This window comes from Pelobates fuscus, chromosome 11 (assembly GCF_036172605.1).
Source record: "Pelobates fuscus isolate aPelFus1 chromosome 11, aPelFus1.pri, whole genome shotgun sequence".
NCBI classification, from domain to species: domain Eukaryota; kingdom Metazoa; phylum Chordata; class Amphibia; order Anura; family Pelobatidae; genus Pelobates; species Pelobates fuscus.
The window spans coordinates 41,731,734-41,758,417 of record NC_086327.1 but is presented as its reverse complement, the minus strand read 5'-3'; the positions used below and the strand labels follow the sequence as shown (position 1 = coordinate 41,758,417).

The following is a 26,684-nucleotide window of genomic DNA, read 5'->3' as shown; positions in this document are numbered from 1 at the left end:
GCAGCATTTTGCCGTGCATGCACAATAGCCTCCTAATGCTTTCAGATGGGAAAGCATTGGATTGGCTGTGATCATAAGTTCTGATGATCTCAGTCAAGGAGGCGGAGCCAGCACCGGCAGACCTGTGCTGCACTGAAATAAAGGAAAGTTGATTACCTATTTAAGGGGTGTAATAGGGGGGCAGTCACCTGAACTATGTCTTTAACACTATAGGGTCAGGAATACACATTTGTACTCCTGATCCTAAAGTGTTCCTTCAACCAATTCCAGAACATTCTGATTTATGTTATTTAGAAGCTACTTCTGTTATCATTGGTTTTCATTTATGGGTAACAACTCAACGGATGCACCAATTCAATAAACAAATTATGTAATCCTACCTGAGGGGTTTCAGTTTTCTGCTGCATGTGAGATATTGAATTTATCACAACTTTGGGGTTCAATGCTGGGCTGTTTGCCTTGGGTTTCCTTTGCAGTTCCTTCTCCAAAATGGCTGCTGGGCTCACATAATGAATGACTGGTTGCTGCCACTGTCCTTGTCGGTTCATAGAAAAGCCTTCTTTTGCCTGTTGACTTATTTTTTCCTTGTTAAACCTTAAAGCAACAAGAATATAAAAATAATTGTTATATGACACAAGTGCTTAAAGAAAATCTTACACTATTTTAGCCCAACATATTTTACTTATTCTAGTGTCTAAAGTAGACATGTCAGACAGACAGTGCAAGGACTGATGTCATTATCGTAATTTTGCATGGCTCTCTAGGCAACATATCCTTATGTTGTCCTATTAATTTTAGTGAAAAGGGTATCTTCCGGTTTTTAATCCCAAGAAAATTGCAACAAAATTTTACGGTACTATAAGTTGATAAAAAAGGATGAAAGTGTTAATAAAGACACAAGAAAAGTTAAATCACCGGATGATGTGATTTATTCACTTAATTTGGGGGTAGCACAAGCATCTGAGTGAGCGTGGAGTCAACTCCCACCACAATTTGTTTTCCTCTGTATGCGGCCACTTGTACATTAAGGATAATTGGAGTGGTTCTGAGATTGAGGCTGGTTTGGCTGCTTCGTAGAGAGCACTTATGATTGGCTGGGAGTATGGCACTAAAAATGCTAAACAATGTCACTGCCCATGGTCACACTGCATCGCTGCAACCTCTGTCACATTATGAACTAATGGTGGCCTAAATTAAACATTTTTTGGATAAGCCCTTCAAATTATTTAATATTTTGGATAAACTTTGAAAATAAATTTCTTTTAAAAAGTAAAAAAAATATATATATACATAGCTAATATATCAATATATCAAAATATTAAATCATCTAAAAGCTTATCCAAAAATATGAAATCGAGGCCGATGTCAGTATACACTGCAATGAGAAATTTTGCTCATTAAAAAAAACGAGAGCGTAAAGAAAATTCCGTAGTGCTGCAGTAAAACCAGAGATAGTTTTGTGACCCGTAAAGCAGTACATTTATTACGGACTATTACAGTTTATTATCTTACCTGAGAGTTTCAGGCCTTTTGGCTTTACTGCCCGTTTTGAAATCAGACACTGCACTATTAATATCTTCTCTTATCAGCTCTGCCTGCAACAATGAAACAAATATAATGTTATTACGGCCTGGTGACAATGTTGGTACTTTTCCCAGAGGATGCTGGTAGCTTACCCCCACGTCATCACACTGGAAGAAATGAACATCGGCATTCAGCTGCTTTTTGTCCTGGCACACCAGCAATAACAGGCTGCGCACCCTTCTCTCCGGCAGCACTGCGTCACATCGTTGAATCGCAGACAGGTGAAATTCCTCCAGGTCCTCCTGTATAGGCAAAGCACTAACAATTAGCTAAAACAATGCTCTGAATTCAACCCCCCCAAAAAATAAATATGCTAAACATTACAGGTACCTGCTTTCTAGATCGGTTTTATAGTTACTTTCATAAATATTATACATATCGTAAAGAAAATTCCTATTTAAATTTGTTAATGTGTTTTCTGATCAGAAACTGCTTTTTCGGATTGGTTTAAAGACAAAGACTTTATTTTGATTATCCTTTTTAGCATTATGAAGACAATGAAAACAAAAATGGCAACAGAATAAAATAACCCGATAGTTACTTTCCCTATCCACACGGAACATGAGAAAATGTTTCTCTAATACTTAAGATATTAAATTGGGTGAGTAGCTTCATTCATATATTTCAGGAATAAATGTACTCATGCACAAATTTGCTAAACTGGGAATTTAAAGGGGGTTTATATAAATCTAAATAAATGACAGGAATCAAATGGTTCACATAGCCAGCATATGTTCTAGTTAAAAATTCAGAAATTATTCATTGTAATTTGTTTGCTTGTCCTCTGCAATCACCTTGGAATCTATGTCGAGAAGCTTCACTGTTGAGTTGTTAACTTGCAAAATCATCTCTTGAACCCAGACTTTGCCTTTGGCATCCATGGCATTAAGTTTGCGGATGGCATCTTCTACCGTGTGCACATCGTCTTCATCAATGACGAACGATACCAAATGCTACGGAAAAGCAACCGAATACCAGACTTAGTGCTTTTTTGGTCTGATTACAAAAGTTACAAATATCATTATACCATTTCAATAATAATCAACCGTGGATCCCTTATCTTAAAATAAGGGATTTTTAACCCTAACTCAATAATATAAACACAGATATATGTGTCAATATTCTTTTTAACAACTGCTTATTAAAGCATTGTAAAAAAAAAAAATCGTGATTGTAGGAGCTCAATAGCTCCCAAAATAACTATATTATAAAAGCTTTTAAGCAAAAATAATACATAAAATAAGGCTTGCATTGTGTTCCAATAGTTTTATAAATGCTGAAATATTTAGTAAATCAACAATGACCTGGAAGCATAATGTAAACACAGTATGATAGATTAATCACACTGCTAGAATATATCTAAAAGTTAGTGTTGCAACATTACGCAGCAGCCGACATTTAACGTATTGAGCTACTGGTATTGCGACATTGAGTTAAAATTAGTCATTTTTATTTGCATTAATGATGCAAACTTAAAAATGTTAGGGTGGGGCATAAAAATATTTGTATCTAGGCAATATACTTAGAAACTCCTTCTAGTGACGAGATTCTCATTGCTCAGATATGATCATATAACACACCTCTCACAAACATTTTCTCAGAACCCAAAATAAAAATGGTATTCGCTATGTAACTTTCTAAATATAGAATATTACAAGAAGCAACAATGAAATAGGTCAAACATATGAAGATATTCTTTTGCAATTAAAATGTTTTCTCTGTATTTAATATCATATTGATTATACTTGGAAATAAAAAAAAAACATTTGCTAACTGATCTTATGATTCAACACCTAAGTAAAGGACCAATATGGGCACCATAACAAGTTCATCAAAATTAAGTTGTTATGGTGCCAGGAAGTCCCTGGTGCTGGCTTACCTTTACAGGTTGAACTGTTCACAAACAGTTGAACGAGGAGCCGCTGATTGACTGAGAGAATATCAGCTAAACCGTTCTAAGCCAGTGAGTCCTATGTTTCTGTTTTAACGCTTTCCATCAAGCGTATATGTTGGAGGAGTCAAAGCAATCTGGCACTGGATAAGAGACTGAGGTTAAAAACCATTTGTGAATGGTTTGACCTCTAGAGGTAAGCCAGCGCCAAGGACCTTCTGGCACCATAACAACTTAATTTTGATAAAGTTATTATGGTGCCCGTAGTGTTCGCTTAAAGAGGCCCTCAAAAGAACAAAAAAGACTTGCAAGTGCATTTTATCACATTTGGTCTAAACGATTAACTGTGTTTTGCCTAGATCATTTTTTTTTTCTTTTGCAAAATATTTTGCAGAAATCACCGTCTTAACTCTGCCTTCTCTGTCCCATCTCCCCAATTCTTTACTTCATTTCTGATGGCGATGGTACATGCATAGTTTCCGTTCTATCCTTCCCTCCTGGCCAGCAATGTCCAATGCCATAGCTGTAATTGACGTCAAGAAGCACAGCAAAGCTTTCTAGGAGTTGGCCAGCTACCAGCTTCCATGAGAAAAATGTCTATAACTGAACTACGTGTCATAGAAACGCTTGCTCTTATCAAACCTGAGACTGTGCACAGGGGACTTTGATTTCTGCTAATCATCTCCAACCAACTACAAAGTAACCCCTGTAATGCTGGACTAATCATGCTTAACAGTGTTAACGCCATAGACTAGATGTGTGTCATATTTTTTTATCTTTTAGAAACACTCAAAGCACTACGGCGTGCATAAGCACTCACACAGCTGGATGCCCTTGACATTTAGTAACTGTGGAGGCAAGTTGTTTTTTTTTTTAGGTACCTCTGCTTCACTATTCATCCCAATAAGTACTTAAATTTTGTTTACTGGGGTGAGGGAATAAGAAATTGTCACTTCTACAGAAGTGACGGTTTCACTTTAAGTAAAAGATGTAGGAATTATTTTTATCTGATGTGTAAAACCTTCTCCCTTCAGTTGATTACAGACAAAAGGTGCCATAATTCTTTGTCACCCACAGTGTGGTGAAATTTTCTAGAAGATTAATAATGATAGGACAGGTAGAATGTTTGCTCGTTGCTTGAAAACACGTGACATTGTAACATTTGTTGATATGCTTGACAAGCTCTTTAATTAATGAGTATTCTTCTATGTGTAAGTAATGAAGGATAGGTATCATTTCTGTGACATAAACAACGGTGACAATCCATTCTTCTGCTCTTAGCTATAGAACGTTTATTTTCACATTGTTCTCCTGCATCTGAGAAAGCAGTTCTAGAGAGGAGACTTACGTTAACTTGATATTGGGAGACATCAGCCATGATAATATTGGAATATTTCTTTCTTTGTTCTGCGAATAAAAGAAAATCTAAGTCAGAATTGTTAACAAGTCAACCGTAAGAAGGGTAACATATAAAACCATGGTAGATATATTAAAAGGCTCAAAATGTCTACTCGCCCATGATATTCACCCCTGGTTCATTTGCAGTCGATTGTCCAGGCTTGCAGAGGTGAATAACTTTTTGGCCTGTCTAGAAGCCTATATGTAGAAATCTTGAGCTCTGAAAATATGATTTTATCCTACTGGCAATACAGGGAGTGCAGAATTATTAGGCAAGTTGTATTTTTGAGGATTAATTTTATTATTGAACAACAACCATGTTCTCAATGAACCCAAAAAACTAATTAATATCAAAGCTGAATATTTTTGGAAGTAGTTTTTAGTTTGTTTTCAGTTATAGCTATTTTAGGGGGATATCTGTGTGTGCAGGTGACTATTACTGTGCATAATTATTAGGCAACTTAACAAAAAACAAATATATACCGATTTCAATTATTTATTTTTTACCAGTGAAACCAATATAACATCTCAACATTCACAAATATACATTTCTGACATTCAAAAACATAACAAAAACAAATCAGTGACCAATATAGCCACCTTTCTTTGCAAGGACACTCAAAAGGCTGCCATCCATGGATTCTGTCAGTGTTTTGATCTGTTCACCATCAACATTGCGTGTAGCAGCAACCACAGCCTCCCAGACACTGTTCAGAGAGGTGTACTGTTTTCCCTCCTTGTAAATCTCACATTTGATGATGGACCACAGGTTCTCAATGGGGTTCAGATCAGGTGAACAAGGAGGCCATGTCATTAGATTTTCTTCTTTTATACCCTTTCTTGCCAGCCACGCTGTGGAGTACTTGGACGCGTGTGATGGAGCATTGTCCTGCATGAAAATCATGTTTTTCTTGAAGGATGCAGACTTCTTCCTGTACCACTGCTTGAAGAAGGGGTCTTCCAGAAACTGGCAGTAGGACTGGGAGTTGAGCTTGACTCCATCCTCAACCCGAAAAGGCCCCACAAGCTCATCTTTGATGATACCAGCCCAAACCAGTACTCAACCTCCACCTTGCTGGCGTCTGAGTCGGACTGGAGCTCTCTGCCCTTTACCAATCCATCCATCTGGCCCATCAAGACTCACTCTCATTTCATCAGCCCATAAAACCTTAGAAAAATCAGTCTTGAGATATTTCTTGGCCCAGTCTTGACGTTTCAGCTTGTGTGTCTTGTTCAGTGGTGGTCGTCTTTCAGCCTTTCTTGCCTTGGCCATGTCTCTGAGTATTGCACACCTTGTGCTTTTGGGCACTCCAGTGATGTTGCAGCTCTGAAATATGGCCAAACTGGTGGCAAGTGGCATCTTGGCAGCTGCACGCTTGACTTTTCTCAGTTCACGGGCAGTTATTTTGTGCCTTGGTTTTTCCACACGCTTCTTGCGACCCTGTTGACTATTTTGAATTAAACGCTTGATTGTTCAATGATCACGCTTCAGAAGCTTTGCAATTTTAAGAGTGCTGCATCCCTCTGCAAGATATCTCACTATTTTTGACTTTTCTGAGCCTGTCAAGTCCTTCTTTTGACCCATTTTGCCAAAGGAAAGGAAGTTGCCTAATAATTATGCACACCTGATATAGGGTGTTGATGTCATTAGACCACACCCCTTCTCATTACAGAGATTCACATCACCTAATATGCTTAATTGGTAGTAGGCTTTCGAGCCTATACAACTTGGAGTAAGACAACATGCATAAAGAGGATGATGTGGTCAAAATACTCATTTGCCTAATAATTCTGCACTCCCTGTATAGATAACTAAAGAAGGGGGAGCATATTGCTGACATTGCCTAGGGTTTTCTTGTTTTCATTCCTGTATTTCCAGAGATGAATTCATTACAATTATTTGTTGTGTATTTGTAGAACTCAGTCACAGATCATATAGTACTGGGAATATGAAGTAAGGGAGGACACATGAGGCGTGGCCCAAATAGAGGGCGTCTTAGCAAACATGCACACGTGTCTGAACTGACACATGGGGGGGGGGGGGGGGGAGGAGGGGGGGTGGCACAGTTTGAAGGACAAAAATTAATCCTTAGGCAAGCCAGCACAGCAGTAACATGATGTCTTTCCATATCTATTACCCGAACTGTAAATACCAAATGGAAATCCTAACATACCAAGCTTTATGTTATTTCCAACAAACTCATTTTGGGCCCTGAAGGAAATTCACCTCAATTAAGTGCAACAATCGATATTAGGCATAAATTATGGGTGCAGGCTAATGTAATAGGACATTATTTAACCTGATTGCCTGATGAAAACTCTGGTACCCGGGGCCACAAACAGAGTCTATAGATCCATGTATTTAAAACATTACATTATATATATATATATTACAAATTAGAAAAAGGGGGAGAGCAAGGAACCTGTTCCCACTGCCTTTATTAGGTTAACTCAAGGACAAGAAAAATAATAACAAATGCTTTCTTAATCGATAGGGGACACCTATACAAGATAAGCCACAGCAATGGTTGCCTGACTAAACGAAAGGTCGCTATCGGCAATCTAATGTTAAATTAGGAAGAACAATATAATCAAGAAAAATAACAAATACTTTATTATTAGATAGGGGACACCTATTTTTTATGAGACTAGCATACGATACTGATGGGATTTAAACACAATGAGATACTGTCAAATTGACACTTTTTTATCGCTATTACCAGAATAGATTGAGTTTTCATTCTCAACTACACAGTAATATATCGTTCCACATTGAGACTGTGCATCACATTTTTTCTTTCTGATACACTGTTACTAGCATTTCTAATGACAGTGAGCAGACTTTCTCTGTGGGATTTTACACATTGTATCTTATTATAATTTTTCAGATACATATGTGTACCACGAAGAGTGTTAAACTCATCTATTTGATTTACACTGTTCCCCTTTTTAATCCTACATTAGATTGCCGCTAGTAATTTTTTATCTACTTAGGAAACCTTTGCTGGGGCTTACCTTGGATAGGTGTCCCCTATCTAATAATAAAGTATTTGTTATTTTTCTTGATTATATTGTTCTTCCTAATTTAACATTAGATTGCCGATAGCGACCTTTCGTTTAGTCAGGCAACCATTGCTGTGGCTTATCTTGTATAGGTGTCCCCTATCGATTAAGAAAGCATTTGTTATTATTTTTCTTGTCCTTGAGTTAACCTAATAAAGGCAGTGGGAACAGGTTCCTTGCTCTCCCCCTTTTTCTAATTTGTAATCATATCCCTGAGGGTTACCCCCTCCTTACCTGTTCCTCTAAGACTTTAGACATTCACTCTGAGGCTAATTTTTTCGTTGTTTATATATATATTATATATGCATTTATTGGGCCAAACCAATCACCAGGTTATTGGTTTTAATTTTTTTGTGTTTTGCATTAAAACTACAAATCTCACGCTTCTCTTACATGTAAAATATAATGGAAGAAGGACCATTTGGGGTGTTTTGGACAAGAACTTCTAACCCACGTCTCATTCTCCTCTTCACACAGAGAGCGGCACTTGTGCCAGTTTTATATGCATGCAGCTAAACACATTTGTGGAGCGATCAAGATACTTATATGTTAATGAAGAAAGTCTTGGAACAAAAGCCTGAGACAGTTATATTGGTACTCTGCGTCTATCTCATATCTCTTAAATGTAAAATATTTATATTTACCGGTATATATAAATAGTTAGTCATGGCGAATATTATATGAAATTGACTAACCTCTGCAATCTCATACTAACACAAACCCTACCTGTTATACCAAACTTAAACCTAAATGTAAACATAAATCGTAAACTAACTCTCATGAGTCTTTGGGTTCAAAATCATCCATAACCATTAGGCATTACCCATAGTTCTAACCTTAAACGTCATGCTTATCATATTTATTACTGTTTGATGCTCTCTCTAACCGTCAATCTAACCCTAACACTAAATCTGACTGGTCTCACAACAGGACACATGATGGTTGGCAATCTCACGAATATTGCCACAATGTGACAGGAGGCAAAATGGGCACAAAATGCCCATTCCATACATACAGTCATTTAAATTCAAATTCATTCTGTCACATGCAAACTTGAAACAGTTGTTAACTTGTGTTATAGTAGCTATAGAATGTTCATTATTGGCATTTGCAGGCCTTATTCATTTGTGACCAGAGGAACAGATAGTCTCTCTTCCTGTGCAGCCAACCCTCGTTTTCAAGGTGGCTTAACTTGAATAGGAAACTAATGACATGCATGAGGTTTTTCAAGTAAATACAGTCGGAACTCTCGGAAAGGGAATAAAAGCAGAGATTGCTCAGGCATTGCGAGAAGAAAAACTTCCAACAGACTGGAAAGATATCTACGAAAACTAACCACATTGTACTACAAGGTGTAGTTGGTTAGGATTTCATTGTATTTTAAGAAATCACAGCAAGAGTTATTTGAGATGCTCTTTCTATACGGAGAGGTGAGACACAGAACACCTTGACATACGCAAACAGAACAGGAAAGAGAGATAAAAATCTAGTGATGCAGCGGTTAGAAGAAGCCGAATGAATACATGAAAAGCTACGGTTGGGAGGATTTACAGAAGTCTTCTAAATAAAGCATTTAAATAAGGGGATCGGAAATGAGTTTTTATGGTGAAACTGCATTCAAATGAGTTCTGTTCAGATTAACACCAGTTTTTTTGGTTTTGAACATAAGGTGATAAAAGATGAGCAATATTACAGCGTAATAAATAATTGTCTACTGGGTGGTCAGCAGTCGGAACAGTTACCTGATCGTAAAAACACAGTATTTATTGTGGGGGCAAAGTATCAACAGTGTAATAGATAACAACCGTATGCCCGTTTTACTGTCCCATAAAGGTTAGAAGGTAGTTACAACGCATAGCATTTACAGTGACCAAAGGGGTGTAAGGGGTGGTGAGTATATCTCTCCACCCTGGGACGTGGGGTTATAATTAGGGCCGTCTAAACAGCATTAAAGGCTACCAGGTTCAGGCTCCCAGGTAAAGCAGTAACTGGGGCGCTGCCTACTCAATTACTTACAGGAGTAAAAATATATATTATCAATAAAATGTAGCCTTTTATTAATTGGTACATCCAACAAAATCAGTGGTAAAACATTAAAAAGCTGTACAGCAGAGATTAATCTAAAAAATGATGTGTGTTGATTTTGTCTTGTTAATGCACAATAAGTACGTCTATGTTGTTTTCGTCAAGGTCAAGATATGTATTCGCATCAGCAAGATCGCATCTATAGATAACCACGGACACTCAAGTCATCAGCCCACCTAAACGTTTAAAAAAGAGAGTTTGAAGGTTCTGAATAATATACTGAAAAGTTGGCAAGCCTTGGGGCCCCTATGCTTGTGGGGCCCCGGGAAACTTCCCAGCATGCCCTTCATTAAGACAGCTCTGGTTCTAATGTGAGGTACAAAGAGTGAACTCTTTACTGTAGTGACAAACCATTCTAAACAGTGTTTTAACCCCCTAAGGACCAAACTTCTGGAATAAAAGGGAATCATGACATGTCACGTGTCCTTAAGGGGTTAAAGTGGACTTGTCACTTCCCAGGATTTGTAATATTGTTTTACTTATCCCTATATTTAACAAATATGTATTTTAAAATTAAATTAGAAATCCACAGCTCATTATTCTGCCTCCGTCTTAGCCTCCTGTCAATGTTATAAGCTCTGTCTGTTGCAACTAGCAGTCAGCATAGAGAAAGATTACAGAGAAGAAATGGAATAATGTTTTTATTGCTCCTCTTCCTTTGCAATGTTTACCCTGGTTTACCTTTGTCTGAAATGGATTAAAATGTTGTTTGTTAAATCTTTAATATGACTTTGAAATAGAAAGGAGAGTTCTCTTATGCCACAAGCAACATTTGGAGTTACACATTTAAAGGGACACTCCAGGCACCCAGACCGCTTCTGCCCATTGGAGTGGTCTGGGTGCCAACTCCCACTACCCTTAACCCTGCAAGTGTAATTATTGCAGTTTTTACAAACTGCAATAATTACCTTGCAGGGTTAACTCCATCTCTAGTGGCTGTCTACTAGAAAGCCACTAGAGGGCACTTCCTGGTTTCTAGCACAGGTTTTCTGTGCTATAGCATCGCTGGACGTCCTCACGCTATGTGAGGACCTCCAACGTCGTTAAAATCCCCATAGGAAAGCATTGAAAGCATTTTCAATGCTTTCCTACGGAGAGGTCTAATGCGCGTGCGCAGCATTGCCGTGCATGCGCATCAGGTTTCATCCCGCCGGTGGCCGCGCATGCGCAAAAGGTCTCCCCTGCTGGCTGACGTCGGCGGGGGCGGACCCTAAACCACCGCCGAGGGACACCGGCGGTGGTTTCAGGTAAGTCACTCCTTCAGCAACATATGATGGGGGGTGGGAGGGAGAGGGGACCTGCAGTGCCAGGAAAACTATTTGTTTTCCTGGCACTGGAGTGTCCCTTTAATGTGGTTTTGTATGAGAAGTTGTTAATACTATGGGTTGCAGGTGGTATAGGGAGGGAGACTCTGATCATTTGAAGTTGGGATTCCTTAACCCATGCCTTGCAATTAGATAGCGCAGATATATGGGAAATTGACAAAAGATTTTGGAAATTACATCTGCTGCCAAATTAGCGCAGCTGATAGAAGAGATTTTGAATATATTGTCTTAAAAAAGAATTGAAATTTTCAATAATGCACAGTTTAATGCATAAACGCCAAAACTGTTATACATTAAGAGACAACACAGACTCATAATATTGGAGCAGCATCCCAAACTGTTGAAATATACCATTCAGGAGGTTCAAGGTTGTTGCACCATAACAGCGAGTGTGGGTAACTGAACTGAATTGCAGTCATCCAGAATGTTTGTACTTCTCCAGTAAAATTGGAGGTGCAGTTTTTGTACAAGAAAATGAATATAACTCCAACAAAAATGAAAAAATGTATTTAAAACTCCTGGTAATAACACTAAAGGTATATCTATTATCATTAGCTTAAAAAAAAAAACCAACTTATTATGGAGTTGGAAGCCCTTTGGCCAAGAGACATTTAAGAAAGGTTTTTAGACGCAAACAGAATTAGGTAAGGGCTATAACCAGGTGACTTGTACAGAAGACAAGTATTGGAAAAAGAGGATTAATTAATTGCTTTAGAGACATAAGTGCCCGTAATCCTAATATGCAATGTATTTTTTAAAGATTTTAATGGAATGAAAAGTCATTTTGAAGTACCTCTACAAATCTTTTGATAGAATAAATGCATTCCTGTATGTTGCAGTTTACAGTACTCGGATTACATTTGATTTTTAGGAAACCAGTTTAAAAAACTGCCTCGGATTTGTTTCCCATTTCCTCTTCAAATTATTTGACACTATATTGCTCAGATCTCCTAATATGATTTGGAGTGGAACGGAGTTTAAATCAACGTGTAAGGATTAGTTGTGAATGTGCTCGCCTGCTGGTGTCTGTCTGGTAGGTAATCCAAAAATAACTGGTTTGATGGTAGTATTAGCGTGGCTTATTTATGAATTTAATTCCCTCATGTTTGTGTTAGATAAACTATAGTAATCAAATAAACATAATCAGTTGCAAATTTGCCATTTGGACTTTTCAGAATCTGCCAATAATTTGACAAGACCTGCCGTCATTTTAACAGGTAACCGAACAGCAACCATTTGGCAGTGCAAATTAACTTGAAAATAACTAATTTACCATTTGTGAACCACCATTCGGTTCAGGTTGGATAGACTTCTAAGTCTGAAATCAAGCAATACAGCCAGTTTGATATCAAAGGTCATCAAACAGAACCTCCATGTGAACCTTTAATGGAATGGAAAGACTTAAGTAAAATGTTGCCTTTTCTATGTTTTTTTCCCACAGAAAGTAATTTTCCAAATGATAAACAGACTTCCTACATCAACGCATGAAGTTTGTAACAAAGCAGTAGGAGGATGCGCACACGAAGTAGATTCACATTCCTAGCAAGAAAAGTGATCTGCTGGGCTATAAATCAGAAATTCAAGGATATTAGTTCACCCTGCCAACCTCGCTATGGTTTCAGAGATAATGCAACAGACAGGCCTTTCTGTAAATAGCATTTCTCTGTATTTATCTTGCTACAGATCTGAATTAAAACCTGATCCAGAGTTATCACGTGGAAGCAGTAGTGCATAACACAAGACAAAATGGCCCATCTGTAAGGTTCTTATTTGCATTTCAAAAACCATTTTACAGTCCTGGACGGGATACAACTAAATAATCGGTGGACGTTGGTACACCTACGTGCCGGATTGCATCTTGTAAAATGTAATGTCTTTCTTGCCTATAAAATATAATGTGGTTAGTGAATCACTTTACAACTGTGTTTTTTAACCTTTCTAAGCACGTAATATTTTTATTCCAACGTTAAAAAAGGACAGCAAATAAGCCTGTAATCATTGGATTTCTGAGTAGGGGAGCATGTCAGCAGTTGCCCCCGAGCCAATGGCATGGCTGGTAAGGAATTAGTGGGCTGCAGCCTCACACCATTCTTCTATAGATTAAGATAACAGGGGATGCGTTTAGAAGTCTGTTAGTATAAACTGCAGGAACGAGGTAGCAGGTAAAATTGATCGAGGGTCTTTGTTATTGCAGCACTGCGTGGGCTATCCATGGGCTGGTAGCCTACAATCTCATGTGTCTCCAGGCCTATACTGATCCACAGGGATATTTCTTATTGTGGTTGACCAGGCTATTAGACTATGGTGAAATGCAATTGGTGCCACTGGAGGTGTTTATGAATACCTGAAGTCTGAGATGAGACAGTGCTTGTGACTTTTATTACACACTCAGGCTGTCATTGTCGGCAATAGAGTCTCTGTCCCCAGGCATGTACCTATTTCTATGAATGCTTCTCATGCTGATCAGACTAAATGGATTGTGTTTTAAGAATATGATGCATCACGTCTCACAATAAAGCAGCCTTCACCTGTCAAATCCCACATATTGCATGCTACTGTGTGATTTGGACCTTCCAAGCAGAGATCTGAGAGTTTTGTGCTCAATAAAGGCAATTCATATACACATGCCCCCATGTCAAAGTTGTCACCCCTCCCTGGCTGTTGTTATCCTGTTTAACATACAATGCATATTCCTCATTCTTTCCCTTCTGTTTCTGATTTTAAAAAATGAATGCATTTAAGGAATCCCAATGGCATTTAAAGAGAGCATCACTGCAGAATTAGTAGCACATTCTACCTGTCTGCACTGAACACCTCATTCCTGTAATATTTAGTTCAGGCGGGTAATAACAGAACTGTCACAGTAATAAGGTGACAATTACTACTCAATTGAGGTTCCTAATGACTAAAACTTTTTCACTATCTACCCCCATTCCAAACGATAACTCCCTAATTCATCCAACTCTGACCTGGACAATGTTTGCAGTTTACACTTCCTGTAAAATTGTTAATTAAAGCATTAATGGTGGGGAACGACAATTTTTTGAGATGAAGCAGCAAATTCATACTATATTTGAGATTTTTCAACTTTTGTAGATGGATGAAATTTATTGTTTTTAATATATTAAGATAAAAAAAATATATAATTTTTTTATTGCCCCTCCTAATAAAACATGCATGATATTAACCAACATAGGAAATATTGAATATTTAAAAACTAGCATGTACTATTCTTCAAATTATATCACCCTTACTTTGTACTTAAAGCATAACTATCACTTTCAAGCTTTCAAAAAAATATGACAGTTTTCCTTTAAAGTATACCTGCCATAGTACACACAAGGATTTAGTGAGAAGAGAGAAGCAGGAGAACCCTCATACAGGTGGTTCTCCAGTTCTTGCCCCACTGAATCTACCAGCTGTGATTATACCACCAGTGAGCACATTTTGCAGTAAGGAATATAGGATCAGAGAGACACATGTCACTCCATCCTGATGCTGAGGTTTCCCGTGGCAAGGCTATTTGCTTCAGATGAGGGAAAGAGGTAGGCAGGATCTATATTTAAAGATGGCATGATGGTGGTACTGGCACCTGGGAGGGAAGGTGAACAGTAACATCACTTCTTATTATAAAGTTTGATATAGCTTTGATTTGATGCATTTCTTTTTTATTGAGATATCAGGACTTAAAGCCAACCTGTCAAAACAAATTGTCCATAGTTTACATAAATGAATACCAATATCTACTGAAGGCACCTAAACAATCTTGGTAATGTCCCACACCTCAGACATCCCCTCTACCACTGCTCTTAAAACAAAAAGCTGTCTCTCTATGTCCTTATACATACTGTAAGGAATGTTTACTCTAATCAATGGTGATCATGAGAACATCCTGCTGATTAAAATAGCAGGAATGTAACAGTGTGTAAAAGGAACTAACCTTGCCCAGGTACAGAACCTTCTATACTTAGATCAGTGAATGTTTATATGGTTAGATTGTATCTATTTTAGAAATGTTTATAATTCAGTTCATTTGAACCAATATTTATTTACAAACTGAGATTTAACAAGAGTATTACAAGCTTTGCACTAAGATACCAAAGCTGGAAGAATAGCTCAGATTCAATCAACCCTCTCTCCCCCCCCCCCAAAAAAAATCCAAACAAACAAAACAACAGAATATTCTAATAAAGCCATTGATTTAAGCAGTGATGACGACCCCCTGGCATGCATTGCTTTCTAATTACCTTTTCATAATAAATTTTCAAATATACATAATTGATCTGATTTCAAATCTTATCGACATACTCACTCAGATTGTTATGTTGCCTGGAGTGCCCTGGCACTCTGTATTAATGTCAAACTGTTTGGGAATGGTTTTACACACACTGACTCCTCCTGAACCCTTCTTCTACATTGATAATTAGAAATTAACTCTTTTACATTATCAATGTTAGTTTAATGAACATTGGTTATCTTCTGGATATATATATTTTTTTTAAATCACAAAGTGCTTTTTATTTATATCATATTCCAGGCTTCCATGGCACAGAAATAGAATAGAATGCAAATTAATTTTGTGCACATGAGATGTGAGGGTACATGCATGCACTTGGACAAAAACTTTCTAAACAGAATGTGCAAGAGACAGCCCTGGTCACCCCAATAACCACTTCAATAACATTGACTATGGTGAGAGAATGAAGAACGGTCACTTTTAGAGAACACAGATTCTATTACATACAACATCCTCACTGAACCAATACCTGCATATTACATACAATATCCTCACTGAACCAATACCTGCATATTACATACAATATCCTCACTGAACCAATACCTGCATATTACATACAACATCCTCACTGAACCAATACCTACTATATCCTGACTGAACCAATACCTGCATATTACATACAACATCCTCACTGAATCGATACCTGCTTATTCCATACAATATCCTGACTGAACCAATACCTGCATATTACATACAACATCCTCACTGAACCAATACCTGCATATTACCTACTATATCCTGACTGAACCAATACCTGCATATCACCTACTATATCCTGACTGAACCAATACCTGCATATTACCTACTAGATCCTCACTGAACCAATACCTGCATATTACCTACTATATCGTGACTGAACCAATACCTGCATTTTACCTACTATATCCTCACTGAACCAATACCTGCATATTACATACAACATCCTCACTGAACCAATACCTGCATATTACCTACTATATCCTGACTGAACCAATACCTGCATATTACATACTATATCCTCACTGAACCAATACCTGCATATCACCTACTATATCCTGACTGAACCAATACCTGCATATTACATACAACATCCTCACTGAACCAATACCTACTATATCCTGACTGAACCAATACCTGCATATTACATACAACATCCTCACTGAACCAATACCTGCATATTACCTACTATATCCTGACTGAACCAATACCTGCATATTACATACAACAACATCTTCACTGAACCAATACCTGCATATTACCTACTATATCCTGACTGAACCAATACCTGCATATTACATACAACATCCTCACTGAACCAATACCTGCATTTTACCTACTATATCCTGACTGAACCAATACCTGCATATTACCTACTATATCCTCACTGAACCAATACCTGCATATTACATACAACATCCTCACTGAACCAATACCTGCATATTACATACAATATCCTCACTGAACCAATACCTGCATATTACATACAACATCCTCACTGAACCAATACCTACTATATCCTGACTGAACCAATACCTGCATATTACATACAACATCCTCACTGAATCGATACCTGCTTATTCCATACAATATCCTGACTGAACCAATACCTGCATATTACATACAACATCCTCACTGAACCAATACCTGCATATCACCTACTATATCCTGACTGAACCAATACCTGCATATTACCTACTAGATCCTCACTGAACCAATACCTGCATATCACCTACTATATCCTGACTGAACCAATACCTGCATTTGACCTACTATATCCTCACTGAACCAATACCTGCATATTACATACAACATCCTCACTGAACCAATACCTGCATATTACCTACTATATCCTGACTGAACCAATACCTGCATATTACATACAACATCCTCACTGAACCAATACCTGCATATTACATACAACATCCTCACTGAACCAATACCTGCATATTACCTACTATATCCTGACTGAACCAATACCTGCATATTACATACAACATCCTCAAAGAACCAATACCTGCATATTACCTACTATACCCTGACTGAACCAATACCTGCATATTACATACAACATCCTCACTGAACCAATACCTGCATTTTACCTACTATATCCTCACTGAACCAATACCTGCATATTACATACAATATCCTAACTGAAGCAATACCTGCATATTACATACAACATCCTCACTGAACCAATACCTGCATATTACATACAACATACTCACTGAACCAATACCTGCATATTACCTACTATATCCTCACTGAACCAATACCTGCATATTACATACAACATACTCACTGAACCAATACCTGCATATTACCTACTATATCCTGACTGAACCAATACCTGCATATTACATACAACATCCTCACTGAACCAATACCTGCATATTACCTACTATATCCTGACTGAACCAATACCTGCATATTACATACAACATCCTCACTGAACCAATACCTACTATATCCTGACTGAACCAATACCTGCATATTACATACAACATCCTCACTGAATCGATACCTGCTTATTCCATACAATATCCTGACTGAACCAATACCTGCATATTACCTACTAGATCCTCACTGAACCAATACCTGCATATTACATACAACATCCTCAAAGAACCAATACCTGCATATTACCTACTATACCCTGACTGAACCAATACCTGCATATTACATACAACATCCTCACTGAACCAATACCTGCATTTTACCTACTATATCCTCACTGAACCAATACCTGCATATTACATACAATATCCTAACTGAAGCAATACCTGCATATTACATACAACATCCTCACTGAACCAATACCTGCATTTTACCTACTATATCCTCACTGAACCAATACCTGCATATTACATACAACATACTCACTGAACCAATACCTGCATATTACCTACTATATCCTGACTGAACCAATACCTGCATATTACATACAACATCCTCACTGAACCAATACCTGCATATTACCTACTATATCCTGACTGAACCAATACCTGCATATTACATACAACATCCTCACTGAACCAATACCTACTATATCCTGACTGAACCAATACCTGCATATTACATACAACATCCTCACTGAATCGATACCTGCTTATTCCATACAATATCCTGACTGAACCAATACCTGCATATTACCTACTAGATCCTCACTGAACCAATACCTGCATATCACCTACTATATCCTGACTGAACCAATACCTGCATATCACCTACTAGATCCTCACTGAACCAATACCTGCATATCACCTACTATATCCTGACTGAACCAATACCTGCATTTGACCTACTATATCCTCACTGAACCAATACCTGCATATTACATACAACATCCTCACTGAACCAATACCTGCATATTACCTACTATATCCTGACTGAACCAATACCTGCATATTACATACAACATCCTCACTGAACCAATACCTGCATATTACCTACTATATCCTGACTGAACCAATACCTGCATATTACATACAACATCCTCACTGAACCAATACCTGCATTTTACCTACTATATCCTCACTGAACCAATACCTGCATATTACATACAATATCCTAACTGAAGCAATACCTGCATATTACATACAACATCCTCACTGAACCAATACCTGCATTTTACCTACTATATCCTCACTGAACCAATACCTGCATATTACATACAACATACTCACTGAACCAATACCTGCATTTTACCTACTATATCCTCACTGAACCAATACCTGCATATTACATACAACATACTCACTGAACCAATACCTGCATATTACCTACTATATCCTGACTGAACCAATACCTGCATATTACATACAACATCCTCACTGAACCAATACCTGCATTTTACCTACTATATCCTCACTGAACCAATACCTGCATATTACATACAATATCCTAACTGAAGCAATACCTGCATATTACATACAACATCCTCACTGAACCAATACCTGCATTTTACCTACTATATCCTCACTGAACCAATACCTGCATATTACATACAACATACTCACTGAACCAATACCTGCATATTACCTACTATATCCTGACTGAACCAATACCTGCATATTACATACAACATACTCACTGAACCAATACCTGCATATTACATACAATATCCTCACTGAACAAATACCTGCTGTTCTTATTACATTTAATATCCTCATTGAACTAATAACGGCTTATTACATACAATATCCTCACTGAACCAATACCTGCCTATTACATACAATATTTTTAGTTAACCAATACCTGCATATTACATACAAAATCCCCAGGAGCAAGACCTGCCGATTATATATAATATCCTCACTGAAGCAATACCTGCATATTACATGTAATATCCTCACTGAACCAATACCTGCTTATTACATACAATATTCTCACTGAACCAATACCTGTCTGCCTCCTACATACAATATCCTCATTGAACTAATACCTGCCTATTACATACAATATCCTCACTGAACCAATACCTGCCTATTATATACAATATCCTCACTGAAGCAATACCTGCATATTACATGTAACATCCTCACTGAACCAATACCTGCATATTACCTACTATATCCTGACTGAACCAATACCTGCATATTACATACAATATCCTCACTGCACCAATACCTGCCTATTACATACAATATTTTTAGTTAACCAATACCTGCCTATTACATACAAAATCCACAGGAGCAATACCTGCCTATTATATACAATATCCTCACTGAACCAATGCTTGCCTATTACATACAATATCCTCACTGAAGCAATACCAGCTTATTACATATAATATCCTCACTGAAGCAATACCAGCTTATTACATATAATATCCTCTTTGAAACAATACCTGCCTTTTATATACAATACTCTCTACTGCATCAATACCTGCCTCCTACGGTACGTGGAATATCTTTAAATGCAACACTTACTGCATACTACCTAGTCATTGTCCCATATAGTCCTATGTAGGTGAGCTGAGTAGAGTCTCTCAGATACATAACCCTTGCAAAAGGAATGTAGCTGAAGGGTTAATGTGTCCTACCTGTGCACAGGTTAGCTTCTGGCATGTTTGAGTTTCTATTTTGTCCCGGCAACACCCAGAGCAGTGCACAGTGAGCAAACTGGGTGGCAATCTGCAGGTAACACGAGAGAAACAAAAATATACAGAGGGTTGATAGGGAGAGGCACCAGCAAAGTGTCCTTGGACTGGACGATACCAATAGGTGAAATTATATGACAATGCACATATACACCCTCTGGATTAAAAGCTTACATATTGGATCAGGTCCAGTAGAAATTAGTAACAATCTACTTACATTAACTTTGTAATATGTTCCACGGAGTGACACACACACACACACAAACAAACACACACAAACTCATGGCAAACTTTAGAAAAATAAATTAAATATATAGCCTTCTTAAAATGAATCTACAAATCAGTGGATATATTAAGACATGTGCACAGCTAACTCCTTTTACAAAAAGGTATATTTTTACTCTTTAAATTCAGCAAGGTAAAGACCTCCAGGTATTTCTGAATTGCAACTCCCTAAATCCCTCAAACTGCTGGCTGTCCAGGATTATGAGATTTGTAGTTTAGTTACTAGTGAGTTGCAGGTTAGCAGAACATTCAGATTTAACCCTGAATGTATTTATTTTAAATACCGGTAATCTGCCTTACACACACCAATACATAAATTCAGTGCTAGAATGCAAGATTAGTTAAAATGCAGTTCAGTACAGTCTGACATCAAAGAATTACAAATTTGGCTTTAACTTTATTCCCCCCGCCCTCTCCTTCCCTAAATTATTTACCTTTTGCAGGATTGAGCAGGAGAGGTGTAATGTTGTATATTATAGGGACTGTTCCTCCTGTTTCCGGTGTGCACTATGACTTTAAAACTCTGTCAGACAAGTGTATAAGAAGAACCCAGCTCTACTCTGGCAAAACCAGTTTGTCTTGTGACAAAAAAAAAATTCAGGATTTGGCACCTGTTTGAAGTTCAGTCACTTAAGTTTCACTTTACGTGTTATACTCATAGTATATAATTTGGGGTTATCTAGAAGACACGTGTGGAGTTGACACATGCATGACATGCGCATAGTCGTCCTTTTGTGCATATGTGCTAAACCATAACCTTTGAACCCCCCAAAAAGAAACGGACACCGATTTAAAGTGGATAAAATTGTCACGGCTTTGATATATTTTAAATATAATTAAATATATAAATAACAAAATGGGACATTGCCAAACATTCCCAATTTTCACATAGACACATAATTCACCCCAACTTTAACAGTACTATACCCACTGGCAATGACCCATAGCATAAGCTAACAATAATCCATATAACCAGATATGAATAACAAAACACAAAACACGGCCACAACAGGCCTTATACTCCAAGTGATTTAACATTGTAGGGGCATACTGAGACACCCCTACACCCACCGATTTAACATTGTAGGGGCATACCTTCACACACCAGGTTGAGAACCACCTACGAGCTCCAACCTACCAATTAACAAATTCAATCATGTGAATATTGTTACCAAACATCACAGCTACCAAACCTACCTACCCCCCAATATCTTATCCAGCCCCCACCGCCGTGACCCAACGGGATAAATGAAGAACACCATAACCCAAAATTTAAAGGAGGGAGGGTGGGACAACAACAGGTAAGTATGGCTAAATAAAATGGCCCCTAATCTAAAATGTCCGTTATTAATAACAGATTTCACTGAAGCCACACCCCCATAACCACCAGACCACTAAACCCCAACTCTACATATGCCCGCTTCCTAGCTCTGTCAAGGCCCACTCCCCTTAGCTACGCTGTTCCATGGGCTACAGTACTAAAGGAATGTGTTTAAAATTATCTCATGCATGCAGTCCCCAGCGATTTATACTTGGAATAGCAGAAATGCAACGAATCTCATCCGAGTAATTCTGTTTCCGAGAAGTATGTGAGCGTGGCAAGATGTGGATGCCTCCACGCCCCATAGCTTCCTGACCCACTCATAAGCAGACGTGCATCTGTATGTGTGTTAGAGTGTGTTTGTGTATTTGTATGTGTGCTAGTGTCACGGTACAAGGGGCTATGATCGACGCGGCCCCTCCGATACTTCTAGTAAAATGAAGTCCCTGATCGCCGCTGCCGCACATGAGCAGGGCGGTCGCGCTGAAAAGGGAATAAAAAAAAACTTACTGGATCGCGGTGCAGAGCCGCCAGATCCTCTATGAAGATGGGTTAAAGGGCTCACTGCCCACATTAAAGATGGCGCAGGCGTGCATGTGACATCACGATATCAACGCACACGCATATTTTGGAGTCAAAGGCCATGTAATAACCAATCACAGCACTGAGAGGCATATTTAAACCCTGTAATGCCTTTTCTCAGTGCCCTGTCGTGGTTTCCACTTGTTGGTTTTCACAGAGCGCATTCTTGGTATATTTTTCTGTTTTTTGACTTTGGCTATTATTATTGACTTTCCCTACTTCTGGTATCCTGACCCTTGGCTATTCGTATTGTCTCATTCTGTATCCCCGACCTTGGCTTGTTATTTTGACCATTCTCTTTTACGTTAAGTCCGGCCATTCTAAGGTCCGGTATATGCTGTTTGTGTTTATATAGTTCTGTGTGTTGGGTCACTTAGTAATTGTGACAGTTAGTGTGTGTGTTTTTGTATTGTATGTATGTTAGTGTGTGTCTGTATTTGTATATGTGTTAGTGTGTCTTTGTATTTGCATGTGTGTATCTGTAAGTCTGTGTACCTGAATGTTTGTCAGTGTGTCTGTGTATTGGCATGTCTGCACCTGTGTAACTATGTGTGCCAGTATGTCTATCTGTATGTGTGTTAGTGTGTATTTGTATATGTGTTAGAGTGTGTATCTGCATGTGTGTCTGTGTATCCCGATGTGTGTCTGAATAAGTGTGTGTGTATGTGGCAGTGTATATGTATATGAGTTTACATCTCAACATTCAAACTCCAACACTACACACAAATACACCTGTGCATCCAAAGTCAACACTACAGCCACACACCCCAAGCATTAAAACCAAACACTATACACAAGTAAACTACTACTTTCAAATGGCAACAGTATATGAAGACACACAACACAACACTACACACAAATACACCCATACATTCACACACATACTCCATACTAAAACATGCTTATATTCAAACATAGACACTGCTCACTGCTAAGTACAACCCTGCAAGGATGGGCACTTTATACCGAAAAACATATAATGTGGGTAGTAACGAGCGTTGTGTTGCTTTATATGTGTTTGCGTGTGTGGCTGCTTCCTTCACCCCAGGTGCCACAGATTCATGGAAGAAGGAAATCACACAGAAGGAAATTAATAAAAAAGTATTCTGTTACTGTTAGTCACTACCTTTTTAGTGCCATTGTGTACGAATGTGACATATCCCATACACCCACATCCAACGGACCGGACTACTTACATCATTTACATTTACAGTAAACTGATATTTCTCATTTTTTTTTTTTTTTTTCATTCTTTATTTTTGTGGGTATGCAGAGTATAAATCAGCTATACATCAAGTGTAATATATTCACATTGTACAACACATACGAGATTAACAAGAAAAGTCTTACGGTATCTATTACACATTTGCTAGGCTACCCTTTTTTATTTATGTTATCTAAGCTAGTACACCTCTTGCCTGGGTGTTAGCCAGAATGCCGTTTGGTATGAGGGTGCGTGGAGCCGGCTGGGTGGGCCCTGCTCAAGGATGTCGGGGTTTAGTATTTAAAAGGGCTCTCAGGTTTAGAGTTAACAACTCGTGGGTATGTGGCCTTAGGCCGCCTGAACAACCAATTGAAGGTGGGGAGGAAATGGCTTAAATATCATCTCACCCTGTTTGCTTACGGAGCCAGTGAGCATGTGTTAGTGACTACCATTGACGCTTAATGCTAGAATCGTAGTGCCACATTGAGGGTATGGTATGAACTAAGGCTAAACATGCGCTCAAAAATTAAACATAAAGTAATGTAAAATAAAACTGCTGTGGTAACACAAGTACTTAGGCTTTAACAGAGAGTCCAGGTCAACGTCCTGTATTATCGACCCGTGTGGGTCAAAGTGGGTAGTAAGTCCGCTGGGCCATGAGCTCAGGTCAAACGGCCTGCCGCCTTCGGGACCAAGTCTCTGGGCGCAAACGGGGTTATGTCCTCTACGTTCCACGTCGGCCGGGTACTCGCAGGTGCTGTAGGGAGAGTAAGTCCTAGCGGTCTGAGGAAGCTGGGTGCCTCGGAGATATGGGAGAGGTAAGAGGTCTTGCCGGCCTGCTCTATAATGAGGCGGTGTAGCCCCCATTTATACGTGATGGAATTCTCTCGCAGCAGTGTAGTAACCTGTCGGAGGGATCTGCGCCATGTGAGAGTCTGCCTGGAGAGGTCCCTATAGAACATCAGGGTGTCCCCCTCAAAGGTCACCGTTGGGGAGCCTTTAGCGGCGCCCATCAGAGTCCCTCTGTCTGAGTCCCGGTTAAATTTGATTAGCACATCCCTGGGTGCTTCCTCTGGCGCTTTAGCAGCTTTAGGCAGTCGGAAGCAGGAGTCTAGCCCCACTTGCTTGGCCTGCTTTGGGATCAGCAGCGTAGCCACAAGCCTCCTGCAGTAGTGCGGCAACTCTAAGTTAGTGACCGATTCGGGCACCCCTCTGATTCTCAGGTTTCTGGCCTTTGCCTTGTCCTCCATGCCGGCCATCTGGGCCGTCAGCGTCGCGCATTGTTTTTGGAGAGACCCCAGCGATGCATCCGTGGCTGATTGTGCCACCCTGGTACTCTTGAGGGACTCCTCAGCCGTTGTCATGCGGCCAGACAACGCGGAAATCTCACTGTGGACGAGCGCCATGTCGGCGTCAAACATTGCTTTTATGTTCAGCATCAGGGTCTTTATATCAGCTTTTGTGGCTGGAGCTGCGTCTCCGAGATCGTGCGACTGTGGGGCTTTGTGTAGTGTCCTGCCGGGAACGCAGGCAGAGTCGGACAGGCTCTCCTCATCTGAGGATTGCGTGGTGTAGGCCTCATGCGGCGCCATCTTGGCGGGCTCTTTTCTTTGAGTCGGGCGTAGAAAGTTGCCGATATCTTGTGATCCGGAGGTAGGATCAGCCCGGCTTTTTTTTTTCTTTTTCCCCATGTCTTAAGGAGTCCGGAGGTCCAAATAATTGGTCCCAGAATTCGCTTTTAGGGTTAAAACACCAAGTTTAACGGGTCTCGGTGTCAGAGCTGTTGAAAGCTGCGACTCTCTCGCTCAGGCGCTGGCTCCGCCCCCGATATTTCTCATTTTTATACAGATGGATGAAGTAATTGTAGATTTGTTTCACTTTCCCAATTCTTTTTTCTGCAGAGATTCCATAAGAAATATTTTTGAAACACTAACTTCCTGTGCCCAATTGACATTATGGTTTTAAAGGGACAGTCTAAGCAACAAAATCCCTTCATCTTATTGAAGTCATTTTGGAGCATAGATCCTGCCCATGAACCTGTGAAAATCCCTAGAAACTGAACATATTACATATTACAGCTTTCATGCCTACATAGTGGCTGTCAGACAGACACAAGGTGCATTCTAAACAAATAGATTAAATTATTGATTCTATTTGACATCCAGTGTCAAAATGTAAAATACTTCTCTATGAGAGAATAAATGGTTTTCTGAGAGGCTCATTGGAATTGTGGACAGCGGCAATTGCCTCCATGATGTATTCAATGATGTACTCAGACGAGAAGCACCTCATTGGGCAAATGTCATCAGATTGATGACATTAGAGAAGGAGGAGCATACTGCAGAGCAGAGTCTGTCTCGGAGCTGGAATAAAGGTACGTTTTAGAGCTTATTTTAGTAAACCAAGGGGGACAACAATCTAAAATGAAAAAAAAATAATAATCTAATGCACACGCACACAAACAATGATACTCACAGAGAGGGCCGGTGCGCCAGATTTGAGTAGCCCGGTAGGAGGGATGCGCATGGCACTCCTTTCTACCTGTCACTCAGTGTAGCGTGGCCAGGCGGCG

At 39.0% G+C, this 26,684-nt stretch overlaps 1 protein-coding gene across 2 annotated transcripts in view; it reads right to left on the bottom strand.

Moving 5' to 3' along the window:
- The window catches only part of EPS8L1 (EPS8 signaling adaptor L1), a 123,501-nt gene that overhangs the window by 22,613 nt on the left and 74,204 nt on the right, over positions 1 to 26,684 (bottom strand). The window contains exons 1-6 of one of the 2 annotated variants that reach the window (XM_063435791.1): positions 20,664 to 20,731; positions 4,824 to 4,882; positions 2,379 to 2,537; positions 1,677 to 1,826; positions 1,513 to 1,595; positions 381 to 594 (exon numbers count right to left, since the gene is read on the bottom strand). In XM_063435791.1, the coding sequence (XP_063291861.1) occupies positions 381 to 594; positions 1,513 to 1,595; positions 1,677 to 1,826; positions 2,379 to 2,537; positions 4,824 to 4,882; positions 20,664 to 20,688 (690 nt within the window). In that variant the 5' untranslated portion in view covers positions 20,689 to 20,731. Of the gene's footprint in view, positions 1 to 380; positions 595 to 1,512; positions 1,596 to 1,676; positions 1,827 to 2,378; positions 2,538 to 4,823; positions 4,883 to 20,663; positions 20,732 to 26,684 lie in introns of those variants that run through there. The other variant, XM_063435790.1, reaches the window with a different exon arrangement.